Here is a 15644-nt window from a genome sequence, read left to right on the forward strand (position 1 = left end):
TAGTTTGTGAGTTTAGCAATGTGAATGCTTTTGTTTTGGCACAGTACATAGTTTCAGTATTGGAGTATCATAGGATTCATTATTTTAAGATTGAGATTAATATTTCTGTTTATGGTCAAATGGGTGAGTGAGTATAAGTGTGAACCACCAGGTGGTATTCGTGTAGTTAGTTGATGGGGTTTATCAGGGAGATAAGATGTTTTCTAATGGTAGTTTTGAAGGTGATGAATGTGTCTGCAGTTCTAGAGTTCTCAGGTAGGGTGTTCCAGATTTTAGGGCCTTTGACATACATTGAATTTTTGTAAAGGTTTAGTCGGACATGGGGAATGTCGTAGAGATGTTTGTGTCTGGTGTTATGCCTGTGGGTTCTGTCACAACTATCAAGAAAGCGTTTTAGGTCAAGGTTGATATTGGAGTTTAAGGTCCTGTAGATGTAGATTGCACAGTAATAAGTGTGGATGTACTGAACAGGGAGTAAGTTTAGATCTATGAAGAGTGGGGGGGTGTGTTGCCAGGGATGGGATTTACTGATTATTCTTACTGCAGCTTTTTGTTGGGTTATTATTGGCTTTAGTTGTGTTGCTGCAGTTGATCCCCAAGCACAAATAGCATAGGTGAGGTATGGATAAATAAGTGAGTGGTATAGTGTGAGAAGGGCATTTTGCGGCACGTAGTATCGTATCTTGGAGAGGATCCCAACTGTTTTGGATACTTTTTTGGTTATGTGTTGGATATGGGTGCTGAAATTCAGGTTGTTGTCAAGGTATAGGCCTAGGAATTTGCCCTCATTATGTCTGGTAATTAGAGTGTTGTCGATCTTAATGTTAATTTGTGCATCTCCTGCTCTGTTACCAAACATAATATAGTAGGTTTTGTCAGTGTTAAGCGTAAGTTTATTGGCTCTCATCCAAGTAAAGGTATGTAATAGTGATTTAATTGTTCATGTATTTATTTTATATGCCAAGGGCAAGGGGCTAGTAACCCTTTCTCTTGTATAAATTACTAAATTTAAAAAGAGAAACTTTTGTTTTTCTTTTTGGGCCACCCTGCCTTGGTGGGATACGGCCGGTTTGTTGAAAAAAGAAAATTATTTTATTTAGTTCTCCTTGTTTTGTGTATGTAAAACTATAATCTTCAAAAAATGTACTTTTTGTTAATATTTTTGAGTGTCCAGAACAGATTAACCCATAAACAGTCCAAACGTATACAGTGGACCCCCGCATAACGATGGCATCGCATAGCGATTTTTCCGCATAACGATTACTTTTATCGCAAAATTTTTGCCCCGCATACCGATTAAAAACCCGCATACCGATTTTCGTCCGAGACGCGTCCAATGTGCCCTCACATGTGCCGGCCGTCCCATTGTTTACCAGCCAGCCTCCGCGGTAACATCCAAGCATACACTCGGAATATTTCGTATTATTACAGTGTTTTCGGTGGTGTTTCTGGAAAATAAGTGACCATGGGCCCCAAGAAAGCTTCTAGTGCCAACCCTGTGGTAAAAAGGGTGAGAATTAGTATGGAAATTAAGAAAGATTTTGAAGGGTTTGGGGCTAACCCTGAGAAGCCTATGCCAGTTGTGGAATCCATTGTGCCTACTTCAAAGATTAAGGAAATGTGTGCAGAGTGGTTTGAACTGCAAACCTTTATAGATGAAAATCACCCTGACACAGCTGTTGCAAGCCGTGCTTGTGACTATTTCAATGACAATGTTATGGCCCATTTTAGGAAAGTCTTGAAGAAACGGGAGGTACAGAGCTCTATGGACAGATTTGTTGTGCGACAGAGGTCCAGTGACTCTGAAGCTGGTCCTAGTGGCATTAAAAGAAGAAGGGAAGTAACCCCAGAAAAGGACTTGCTACCTCAAGTCCTAATGGAAGGGGATTCCCCTTCTAAACAGTAAGAAGATAATGCTCTCCCCTCCTCCCATCCCATCAATCATCACCAGATCTTCAATAAAAGTAAGTGTCATGTAATTGTGCATGCCTTTTTCAGTTTGTGTGTATTAAAATTAACATTTCATGTGGTAAAAAAAATTTTTTTTCATACTTTTGGGCGTCTTGCACGGATTAATTTTATTTCCATTATTTCTTATGGGGAAAATTAATTCGCATAACGATTATTTCGCATAACGATGAGCCCTCTTGCACGGATTAAAATCGTTAACCGGGGGTCCACTGTATATACGTTCTCTCCCGTAGTGCCCCAACTTTTTTGAGGAAAAAAATAGTTTTTTTTTAATAGGAAAAAAGAGCATATGGTACCCAGGCATCCCCAATTATTTGAATATGGTGCACAGTGAGTGCGCACACTCATTCTCTCATGTCTAGGCGACTCAGGCTTATCGTGGCAATGCTGAATGTACGACAAATAAAACGTGTATATACGTTTGGGGCACTAGCGGTAAAAACGTATATATACGTTTGGACCATTTATGGGTTAATTGTATTTACATTAATTCTTATGGGAAATATTATTTTGGTTTTCGGCCATTTCGGTTTTCAGCCGACCATCTGGAACGAATTACGGCCGATAACCAAGGGTCCACTGTATGGCAAACGGTTAAAGAGTTAACAGCAGACAAATACATCTCCATCAAGGGCATAACTTCATCAACACAACCTATCAACATAGGGGTGCCCCAAGGTAGTGTATTTGGCCCTCTGCTTTTCTTCTATACATATATACAGTACATCAACGATTTTCCAAATGCATCTCAACTTAGACATGTTCTGTTTGCGGATAACACAACTTCCTTCATCTCCCACCCAAATCTGAATTTTCTCAATAACACTATTAATGAGGAGCTCATAAAGATATCTACCTGGATGACTACTAACAAACTCAGTCTTAACACTGACAAGACCTCCTACAAGATATTTGGAAACAGAGTTAAAAATGTCTAACTAAATGTTATGATCAACAGTTCTCCCATTCTTTGCTTTGTTCCTTGACAGCAACTTGAAATTCAACACCCACATCAAGCACAACAAAATGGTATCCAAATTAGTTGATGTTCTCTCTTATACACACTACTAAGTACCTCAAACAGCACTACTCACATTAAACTACTCACTAATTTATTCCTACCTCACCTATATTGTTTGTGCCTGGGGATCCACCACAGCAAATCACCATAACCCAATAACTCAACAAAAAGCAGCTGTATGAATGATTACCCAGTCTAGTGCCAGACAACATACTAAATATTACAAAGATTCTCTCACACTATTTTGCATACTACATATAAAGGACTATCAATTCTAATATCAATCCAGCTCAAACTCTTTCTTGATAGCTGCATTAGAACTCAGGAATAACACTAGACAAAAATCTATGATAACCCATGTGTCTGATTAAACCTGTGTAAAAACTATATACATAAGCAAACCTAAAATCTGGAAGTGTTTGACTGAAGATTTCAAAGGTTACCTGTCTGCCAACAACTTTAAGCTGTCAGAAAACACCTCCTTATCTTAATGTAACAGTAAGGCAGGAGGAGGAAGTCAATGGAATTAAGAGCTGAAGTTCATATCTATTACATTTAAAAATGTATAATAATCTTAAAAAGGGTTTAGAAATATTTATTTACCATGAAATTGTTAGTTGGCTTATTAACACAGTTGAATTTAGAATATTAGGGTTATTATCTAAACACATTTCACAGTTTATCTTACAGTAGTCTGCTGCCTATTTATTCTAATACACATCTAACTAAAGTATCTGAAGTTTCAAGTAAATTCTGTAGGTGCACTACAAACATGTATAACAAACACTACTAATGTAATATTCAGAGAATTCATTAGATTTTCTTGTTTTGCCATATGCTTACTTCAAGATCCATAGCATCATAGATGACAAGAGCATAATTTTGGTGAAGAGTCATTCCACGTATGACAGCCAGATTGGGAAAGAGCTGCCCCAGAGAGCGCAGTCCACTCACACGATACACCAAGAGGAAGCCAGTGATCTGCGTCAACTTTGGGAAACTCCATCTCTTCCACTCTTCATTCTCTTTGGCCTGAAAAAAGAGTGTGAAATTAGACTTTAACCCGTAAACGGTCCAAGCAGATCTACGTTCACATGTGTAGTGCTACAAAAGTAGATCTAAGTTTTTTTACATATTTTCAAATATAACAAAAAAAAAGGTAGATCAAAGTTTTTTTTACACATTTTCAAATGTAGAAAAACAAAAAGAAGATCTACTTTTTTTACATACTTTCAAATGTTGAAAAAATGTAAATATACGTTTGGACCGTTTACGGGTTAAAGAGAAAATGACAGTGAGAGAATGTATAACAGTGAATAGTAAGCTACATGTTCTTAGGTACAGTTGACTGCTGAATAACACTGCAGTTACATTCCTGAAAACAAAGTGTAATAAAAAATGCTAGTAAATTGAACTGAAAAACTTGCGGCAAAAAATACGGTTATGTTCATCAGACCACCCCCCCATAAAAAAAAAGGCAAACAAATTTTGTATAGGTCTCAAAACTGTTAAAAAAAAAAAAAAAAAAAGAGGTATGCTGATGTGGTAATGCGTATCAGTCAGGGATCCTGCAACCACATCTCTCTTAGTTGACAGAGTGCCTTATAGTTTGACTGCCCCACTTTTTGCAACTATATGGGGTTATAAAGGAGAGATTTAGAGTGGTTGGGGAGCACAAGAGAGGTTTGACGAGTTGGGGTGGGGGGGGTCAATATGGGGATCAGGGGCCGGGTGTGGGGATTGGGAAAAAACTGCTGATGTGGGAGGTGGAGACCCAACAGTGGTGGGCTAGGGACAGGGGCTGGAGGCTGGTGTTGACTTTTTTCCACAGGGTTGGCACTAGAAGCTTTCTTTGGGCCCATGGCGGCTTATTTAGCAGTTACAAGCACTATAAACAATGGAATAATACAAAATGTATTGAATGTATGCATGAAACCGGCCACCCTGGCTTGTACACAATGATGGCACGGCAGCTGAGGCACTCAGGCTGGACGAACAGGTTCGGGATGAATCACGTTTTTTATTGAGTTTTTTATGCACAAATGCTTCGTTAGGCAGATTTAACGTTATGCGATGCATTCGATAGCCGAGGGTCCACTGTACATTAAGTATGAATACAGGTCACAAAGCCTGTCATAAGTCCAAGTCGTTGGTAAACGAGTACATCACTAAGTGAGGAGAGGCTGTATAATGATAGATTGTTCAATTCCTTCTATATAGTTTATGTAAAGTCAACTATAACATCCTAAAGATTAACAATTTGGCACAAATTTTACCAAGGTGTTACCATATCAAAAATCATTGTTTTTTCTCTTCTTATTTTTGGGAAAACTTCATGAGATTTCCAGTATACACTTCAAACCAAAGATTGAAAGATTGAATATCAGATTGGAGGGAGAGAGTATGGAGGAGGTGAATGTATTCAGATATTTGGGAGTGGACGTGTCAGCGGATGGATCTATGAAAGATGAGGTGAATCATAGAATTGATGAGGGGAAAAGAGTGAGTGGTGCACTTAGGAGTCTGTGGAGACAAAGAACTTTGTCCTTGGAGGCAAAGAGGGGAATGTATGAGAGTATAGTTTTACCAATGCTCTTATATGGGTGTGAAGCATGGGTGATGAATGTTGCAGCGAGGAGAAGGCTGGAGGCAGTGGAGATGTCATGTCTGAGGGCAATGTGTGGTGTGAATATAATGCAGAGAATTCGTAGTTTGGAAGTTAGGAGGAGGTGCGGGATTACCAAAACTGTTGTCCAGAGGGCTGAGGAAGGGTTGTTGAGGTGGTTCGGACATGTAGAGAGAATGGAGCGAAACAGAATGACTTCAAGAGTGTATCAGTCTGTAGTGGAAGGAAGGCGGGGTAGGGGTCGGCCTAGGAAAGGTTGGAGGGAGGGGGTAAAGGATGTTTTGTGTGCGAGGGGCTTGGACTTCCAGCAGGCATGCGTGAGCGTGTTTGATAGGAGTGAATGGAGACAAATGGTTTTTAATACTTGACGTGCTGTTGGAGTGTGAGCAAAGTAACATTTATGAAGGGGTTCAGGGAAACCGGCAGGCCGGACTTGAGTCCTGGAGATGGGAAGTACAGTGCCTGCACTCTGAAGGAGGGGTGTTAATGTTGCAGTTTAAAAACTGTAGTTAGTTAGTTAGTTTAATATGTTTATTATGCACCCCATACCCATCCTGTGGGCGGTAGTCAAAAGATTACAGAGGTACATAATTGGTCCAGGGACTGGACTCCAAAGTTTTGATAGCTGAGCAAGTTACAGAAGTAATGAACTCACAATTTACAAAGGTAATGAACTCACAATTTACAAAGGTAATGAACTCACAATTTACAAAGGTAATGAACTCCAGGTAGGTCTGGTCACAATCATGACAAGTTACAAAGGTATTTACAGATTACAGAGGTAAGTAAGTAAGTAAGTAAGTAAGTTTATTCAGGTATACACAAATACAGTTACATAGAATTATCATACATAGCAGCATATGTGGAGAGAACCTAGGATAACCCAAAAAAGTCAGACAGAGTGACTTATTTCCATTGGGGTCCTTTAGGTACGTAATGGGTCCAGGGACTGGGCCCCCAAAGTTTTGATAGCTGAACTAGGTACAAAGGTAATGACCTCACAAGTTACAAAGGTAATGAATTCTGTAATGATGAATGAAAATTTCAATTACTCTTATATGGTAAACATGAGAAAATTAAAACTTCATCAGAGTACAAAACAAATTCCAGCCACAAAATAGAGCGAAAAACCAATGTCAAAGACCTGGGAGTGATCATGTCGGAGGATCTTACCTTCAAGGACCATAACATTGTATCAATCGCATCTGTTAGAAAAATGACAGGATGGATAATGAGAACCGAAAACTGTAGTGTAAAGCACCCTTCTGGCAAGACAGTGATGGAGTGAATGATGGTGAAAGTTTTTCTTTTTCGGGCCACCCTGCCTTGGTGGGAATCGGCCAGTGTGATAATAAAAAAAATAATAATACTTCAAACCAACTTCTTAACTTACAATAAAAAAAATCATTGAAATCAAACTACAGTGGACCCCCAGCTTACGATATTATTTCATTCCAGAAGTATGTTCAGGTGCCATTACTGAACAAATTTGTTCCCATAAGGAATATTGTGAATTAGATTAGTCCATTTCAGACCCCCAAACATACACATACAAACGCACTTACATAAATTTTTTTTTTTATTATTATCACACTGGCCGATTCACACCAAGGCAGGGTGGCCAGAAAAAGAAAAACTTTCACCATCATTCACTCCATCACTGTCTTGCCAGAAGGGTGCTTTACACTACAGTTTTTAAACTGCAACATTAACACCCCTCCTTCAGAGTGCAGGCACTGTACTTCCCATCTCCAGGACTCAAGTCCGGCCTGCCGGTTTCCCTGAACCCCTTCATAAATGTTACTTTGCTCACACTCCAACAGCACGTCAAGTATTAAAAACCATTTGTCTCCATTCACTCCTATCAAACACGCTCACGCATGCCTGCTGGAAGTCCAAGCCCCTCGCACACAAAACCTCCTTTACCCCCTCCCTCCAACCTTTCCTAGGCTGACCCCTACCCCGCCTTCCTTCCACTACAGACTGATACACTCTTGAAGTCACTATTTCGCTCCATTCTCTGTACATGTCCAAACCACCTCAACAACCCTTCCTCAGCCCTCTGGACAACAGTTTTGGTAATCCCGCACCTCCTCCTAACTTCCAAACTACGAATTCTCTGCATTATATTCACACCACACATTGCCCTCAGACATGACATCTCCACTGCCTCCAGCCTTCTCCTCGCTGCAACATTCATCACCCATGCTTCACACCCATATAAGAGCGTTGGTAAAACTATACTCTCATACATTCCCCTCTTTACCTCCAAGGACAAAGTTGTCTCCACAGACTCCTAAGTGCACCACTCACCCTTTTCCCCTCATCAATTCTATGATTCACCTCATCTTTCATAGACCCATCCGCTGACACGTCCACTCCCAAATATCTGAATACATTCATCTCCTCCATATTCTCTCCCTCCAACCTGATATCCAATCTTCCATCACCTAATCTTTTTGTTATCCTCATAACCTTACTCTTTCCTGTATTCACTTTTAATTTTCTTCTTTTGCATAACCTACCAAATTCATCCACCAATCTCTGCAACTTCTCTTCAGAATCTCCCAAGAGCACAGTGTCATCAGCAAAGAGCAACTGTGACAACTCCCACTTTATGTGTGATTCTTTATCTTTTAACTCCCTGCCTTTTGCCAAGACCCTTGCATTTACTTCTCTTACAACCCTATCTATAAATATATTAAACAACCATGGTGACATCACACATCCTTGTCTAAGGCCTACTTTTACTGGGAAATAATTTCCCTCTTTCCTACATACTCTAACTTGAGCCTCACTATCCTCGTAAAAACTCTTCACTGCTTTCAGTAACCTACCTCCTACACCATACACCAGCAACATCTGCCACATTGCCCCCCTATCCACCCTGTCATACGCCTTTTCCAAATCCATAAATGCCACAAAGACCTCTTTAGCCTTATCTAAATACTGTTCACTTATATGTTTCACTGTAAACACCTGGTCCACACACCCCCTACCTTTCCTAAAGCCTCCTTGTTCATCTGCTATCCTATTCTCCGTCTTACTCTTAATTCTTTCAATAATAACTCTACAATACACTTTACCAGGTATACTCAACAGGCTTATCCCCCTATAATTTTTGCACTCTCTTTTGTCCCCTTTGCCTTTATACAAAGGAACTATGCATGCTCTCTGCCAATCCCTAGGTACCTTACCCTCTTCCATACATTTATTAAATAATTGCACCAACCACTCCAAAACTATATCCCCACCTGCTTTTAACATTTATATCTTTATCCCATCAATCCCGGCTGCCTTACCCCCTTTCATTTTACCTACTGCCTCACAAACTTCCCCCACACTCACAACTGGCTCTTCCTCACTCCTACAAGATGTCATTCCTCCTTGCCCTATACACGAAATCACAGCTTCCCTATCTTCATCAACATTTAACAATTCCTGAAAATATTCCCTCCATCTTCTCAATACCTCTAACTCTCCATTTAATAACTCTCATCTTCTATTTTTAACTGACAAATTCATTTGTTCTCTTGGCTTCCTTAACTTGTTAATCTCACTCCAAAACTTTTTCTTATTTTCAACAAAATTTGTTGATAACATTTCACCCACTCTCTCATTTGCTCTCTTTTTACATTGCTTCACCACTCTCTTAACCTCTCTCTTTTTCTCCATATACTCTTCCCTCCTTGCATCACTTCTACTTTGTAAAAACTTCTCATATGCTAACTTTTTCTCCCTTACTGCTCTCTTTACATCATCATTCCACCAATTGCTCCATTTCCCTCCCGCACCCACCTTCCTGTAACCACAAACTTCTGTTGAACACTCTAAAACTACATTTTTAAACCTACCCCATACCTCTTCGACCTCATTGCCTATGCTGTCATTAGACCATCTATCCTCCAATAGCTGTTTATATCTTACCCTAACTGCCTCCTCTTTTAGTTTATAAACTTTCACCTCTCTCTTCCCTGATGCTTCTATTCTCCTTGTACCCCATCTACCTTTTACTCTCAGTGTAGCTACAACTAGAAAGTGATCTGATATTATCTGATATTATGTATCTACCAATACATAACCCAACAAACTACTGTCATTTTGCCCTACATCATATCTTGTATACTTATTTATCCTCTTTTTCTTAAAATATGTATTACCTATAACTAAACCCCTTTCTATACAAAGTTCAATCAAAGGGCTCCCATTATCATTTACACCTGGCACCCCAAACTTACCTACCACACCCTCTCTAAAAGTTTCTCCTACTTTAGCATTCGGATCCCCTACCACAATTACTCTCTCACTTGGTTCAAAGGCTCCTATACATTCACTTAACATCTCCCAAAATCTCTCTCTCTCCTCTACATTCCTCTCTTCTCCAGGTGCATACACGCTTATTATGACCCACTTTTCACATCCAACCTTTACTTTAATCCACATAATTCTTGAATTTACACATTCATATTCTCTTTTCTCCTTCCATAACTGATCCTTCAACATTACTGCTACCCCTTCCTTTGCTCTAACTCTCTCAGATACTCCAGATTTAATCCCATTTATTTCCCCCCACCGAAACTCCCCTACTTACATAAATACACTTACATAATTGGTCGCATTGGGAGCTGATTGTAAAGCGGGGGTCCACTGTACTATTAAAATTTTCCTAGTTGAATCCTGTTCCCCCTTCTTAATATTTTTGGGCCACGATGAACAGCAGATAACTGAAATCATGGAAAATGAACCCGAGGATACGGGGGGTGCTGTATACAGCCTCTCCTCGCTTAACGATGGAGTTCCAGTCTTAAGACCACTTTGGTAAACAAATTCGTTGCTAAGTGAGGAGCATACTATAATGGTAATGGGTGCGTGTCAACCATCTTTGATATTATTTTAATGTCATCTTTGCACCATTTATAACATTTCTGGTATATTCTTATACGTTTATACAGTATTTCGTTTTACTAGCACAAGGACCGTATCCCACCAAGGCACAGTGGCCTGAAAAAGAAACTTTAATCATTCACTCCATCACGGTCTTGCCAGAGGCACACTTACACTACAGTTATAAAACTGCAACATTAACACCCTTCCTTCAGAGTGCAGGCACTGTACTTCCCATCTCCAGAACTTAAGTCCGGCATACCAGTTTCCCTAAATCCCTTCATAAATGTTACCTTGCTCACACTAACAGCACATCATGCTTATGCATGCTTGCTGTAAGTCCAAGCCCCTTGTACACAAAACCTTCTTTACCCCCTCCCTCCAACCTTCTTATGGCCGACTCCTACCCTATCTTCCACTACAGATTTATACACTCTTAAAGTCTTTCTATTTTGTTCCATCTTCTCTACATGTCCGAACCACCTCAACAACCCCTCCTCAGCCCTCTGGATAATAGTTTTGGTAATCCCGCACCTCCTCCTAATTTCCAAACTACAAATTCTCTGCATTATATTCACACCACACATTGCCCTCAAACATGATATCTCTACTGCCTCCAGCCTTCTCCTTGTTGCAACATTCACCACCCATACTTCACACTCATAAGAGCATTGGTATAACTATACTCTCATACATGTCCCTCTTTGTTTCCATGGACAAAGTTCTTGGTCTCCACACACTCCAAAGTGCACCACTCACCTTTTTCCCCCTCATCAATTCTGTGATTCACCTCATCTTTAATAAACCCATGTGCTGACGCATCCACTCCTAAATATCTGAATACATTCACCTCCTCCATACTCTCCCTCCAATCTGATATCCAATCTTTCATTACCTAATTTTTATCCTCATGACCTTAACTCTTTCCTACATTCACTTTTAATTTTCTAATTTTACATACCTATCAAACTCCTCCACTAACCTCTTCAACTTCTCTTCAGAATCTCCCAAAAGCACAGCATCATCAGCAAACAGCAATTGTGAGAACTCTCACTTTGTGCTAGATTCTTTATCTTCTAACCCCACACCTCTTGCCAACACCCAAGCATTCACTTCTCTTACAACCCTAGCTATAAATTTATTGAACAACCATGGTGACATCACACATCCTTGTCTAAGGCCTACTTTTACTGGAAAATAATCTCCTTCTCTCCTACATACTCTAACCTGAGCCTCACTATCCGTGTAAAAACTCTTCACTGCTTTCAATAACCTACCTCTTATTCCATACATTTGCAACATCTCTCTATTGCCCCCTATCCACCCTGTCATACACCTTTTCCAAATCCATAAATGTCACAAAAACCTCTTTACCCTTATCTAAATACTGTTCACCTACATATTTCACTGTAAACACTTGGTCTACACAACCCCTACTTTTCCTAAAGCTTCCTTGCTCATCTGCTATCCTACTCTCCATATTGCTCTTAATTCTTTCAGTAATAACTACTATACGCTTTACCAGGTATACACAACAGACTTATTGCCCTATAATTTTTACACTCTTTTGTCCCTTTTGCCTTTATACAAAGGAATTATGCATGCTCTCTGCCAATCCCTAGGTACCTTACCCTCTTCCATATATTTATTAAATAAAAGCATCAACCACTCCAAAACTATATCCCCCCCTGCTTTTAACATTTCTATCTTTATCCCATCAATCCCAGCAGCATTACCCCTAATTTTCCTGTAAAAAACCTTAAGACACCTATAACAATCTGTGCCATTTACTGGATACCTCACACAAACATCCCAAATTTCTGTGAGAAATTAAAGTCATTAATAACAAACAGACAAATGAATAAGCACCACCTTCTCTTAGCTGGAGACTTCAACATCAACCTTGGCTTACTAGATGATCAGCCTGTAACTAATTTCATCAACAATATTAACAACACACTTCTCATACCAACAATAACTAAACCAACCAGGCTCACTGAGACAAGTGCAACCATAATAGACCACATATGGACCAATATACTAGCCCCCCTTAAATCAGGGATAATCACAGATAGCACTACAGACCACTACCCTACCTTCCTCCTGACAAACATTAACAAACCACCACTTGAATACAACAAAGTCTCATTTAGACTCCATGACGAGGCCTCAATAAGGAAGTTCACAGCTGACCTAGAGATTGTTGACTGGCCTACAGAATTCTCTAAGGCCAATGGTATTGATGACTGGACAGACATTTTTCTTAACAAATTACTTAAACTATACAACAAACATTGTCCTATAAAAACAAAACAGATCACAAACAAACGGCTTGGTTGCCCATGGCTAACCAGCACCATTCTGAAATCCACTGACAAGAAACACCAATATGAAAAGCAATATAGACAGGGCTTAATACACAAAGATATTCTTAAACACTATTCATCAGTTCTCACCAAAGTAATAAAGAAAGCCAAACAACTATACTACTCCAGTAGATTCACAGACACTATAGGAGATATAAAAAAGACCTGGAAAACACTCTCAGATTCTAGGGACCCACAAACTGAAAAAAACCAAGAACATTGTCCTAACTAAACCTAATGAAACACCACTACATCCCACTGACACAGCTAACAAGATAAACGACTTCTTCTCAACCATAGGATCTAATCTCGCCAATAAAATCCCACATACTAATGCCCATGCCAGGGACTACCTAGATGGGAATTTCCCAAATTCCTTCTATCTTGCACCAACTGAGCCCTCGGGAGTCACCGAGATTATAAAGTCACTTAAAAACAACTCAGGAAATCTGTGTAATGTCCCACCATTACTGTACAAGCGAGCGGCCCATATCCTTTCGCATGCTATTTCATTACTTTTTAACAAGTCACTAGAAACTAGCACCTTCCCGAAACTACTCAAGATGGCAAGGGTTACACCAATACATAAAGGTGGTGACCCTACAGATTTAAACAACTATAGGCCAATATCAAACTTACCATTGCTATCCAAAATCTTTGAGAAACTCGTGCACAGGAGACTATATTCATTTATAACAGCACAAAACATACTCAACCCCTGCCAATTTGGATTTAGGAAAAATAAAAGCACTAATGATGCAATCATAAAAATGCTAGATCTGCTTTACACAGCATTGGAAAATAAGGAATATCCACTAGGAATTTTTATTGACCTAAGAAAAGCTTTTGACACAGTAGACCACGACATCCTACTCCACAAACTTGACCATTACGGTATAAGAGGCCATGCGCTTGCTTATTTCAAATCTTACCTTACTAATAGGTATCAGTATGTTACCATTAAAGACACAGCATCAACAACAGCCACTTGATACTGGAGTTCTGCAGGGAAGTGTCCTTGGTCCCCTGCTCTTCCTCATATACATCAATGATCTTCCAAACGTATCCCAACACCTGAAACCCATTCTCTTTGCTGACGACACGACTTATGTCATCTCTCACTCTAATCTTGCCACCCTCAACACCATTGTTAACGAGGAGCTGATCAAAATATCGACTTGGATGACAGCCAATAAACTTACGCTTAACACTGACAAAACCTACTATATTATGTTTGGTAACAGAGCAGGAGATGCACAAATTAACATTAAGATCGACAACACTCTAATTACCAGACATAATGAGGGCAAATTCCTAGGCCTATACCTTGACAACAACCTGAATTTCAGCACCCATATCCAACACATAACCAAAAAAGTATCCAAAACAGTTGGGATCCTCTCCAAGATACGATACTACGTGCCGCAAAATGCCCTTCTCACACTATACCACTCACTTATTTATCCATACCTCACCTATGCTATTTGTGCTTGGGGATCAACTGCAGCAACACACCTAAAGCCAATAATAACCCAACAAAAAGCTGCAGTAAGAATAATCACTAACTCCCATCCCTGGCAACACACCCCCCCACTCTTCATAGATCTAAACTTACTCCCTGTTCAGTACATCCACACTTACTACTGTGCAATTTACATCTACAGGACCTTAAACTCCATTATCAACCTTGACCTAAAACGCTTTCTTGATAGTTGTGACAGAGCCCACAGGCATAACACCAGACACAAACATCTCTACGACATTCCCCATGTCCGACTAAACCTTTACAAAAATTCAATGTATGTCAAAGGCCCTAAAATCTGGAACACCCTACTATCATGTGGGAGTTCGACACGTGGATTAGGTAAGATATACTCACGTAGGCTGTTATTACGTATAATTGCAGATATGTGGAGAGAGCCCTTGCCACCGTACCTATCTCCTTGCTCACACTCGTAACACTGACTGACCGGCCGCCGGCGTACCAGAGGGTCTTTTGAATAATGCCAGTTCAGCGCAATATGAATAGACAGTGACTCAGGCAGAGACGGTTGGTCGTTGAGTCAACGGTACACTGGTTACTGGTAACTGGTTACTACTACTGAGAGCTCGGCGATGCTAACGTATGTCGTCCCGACATACAACTAATACAAACTAGAGATGGCAGGTATACGGCTTGGGCTGATTCTATACAATGTCGAAGTACACAACAATTAAACATTATATATACATAAGTAGAACATTGGAATGAAAGCTTACGTAACTGAAACTGTAATGCAATACAAGGTATACTATAGTACAACTTAAAACTCAACAAATGAACAACGAACTCAACGTTGAGATTACAAGTGATAAAAAAAAAATTTTGATCGATCGATCTGTATTCATGTGATCTACGGATTCTGAGGAAGGAATATATACAAAGAAAGAGTGTTTAACAGAAAGGCAGATTCGGTGCATGCAAATCTAGACTGTTAACTCTCAGAATGCGGAGAGAACATGAACACAAAAAAAAATTCTTGAATACTGATAAGTTGATACTGTAATTATTCATCTATACAGGTTATTTACATTTAACCCCAACTCTGCTAGGGTAAGATTGGCATATGCAGAATGGGTGTCATCTCTGGGAGGATCAAACTCTGTAGCATTGGCTAACTCATGCTGTATTTGAGGCAAATCTGAATTGGAAGTTACAAATGATACTTGAGGATTTCTCAATACCTGTCGTGTACGTAGGGAATAATGACATTCAGGTTGATCGTCTGACTGAGTA

At 39.8% G+C, this 15644-nt stretch overlaps 1 protein-coding gene across 2 annotated transcripts in view; it reads right to left on the reverse strand.

Moving 5' to 3' along the window:
- LOC138852395 (insulin-like growth factor 1 receptor) overlaps positions 1-15644 on the reverse strand; it is a 448761-nt gene that overhangs the window by 199493 nt on the left and 233624 nt on the right. For both annotated transcript variants that reach the window (XM_070082796.1, XM_070082795.1), the window contains one exon: positions 3836-4024. In XM_070082796.1, coding sequence (XP_069938897.1) covers positions 3836-4024 — 189 coding nt within the window. The remainder of the gene's footprint in view (positions 1-3835; positions 4025-15644) is intronic.

The sequence above is a fragment of the Cherax quadricarinatus genome, chromosome 8, assembly GCF_038502225.1.
Source record: "Cherax quadricarinatus isolate ZL_2023a chromosome 8, ASM3850222v1, whole genome shotgun sequence".
NCBI classification, from domain to species: Eukaryota; Metazoa; Arthropoda; class Malacostraca; order Decapoda; family Parastacidae; genus Cherax; species Cherax quadricarinatus.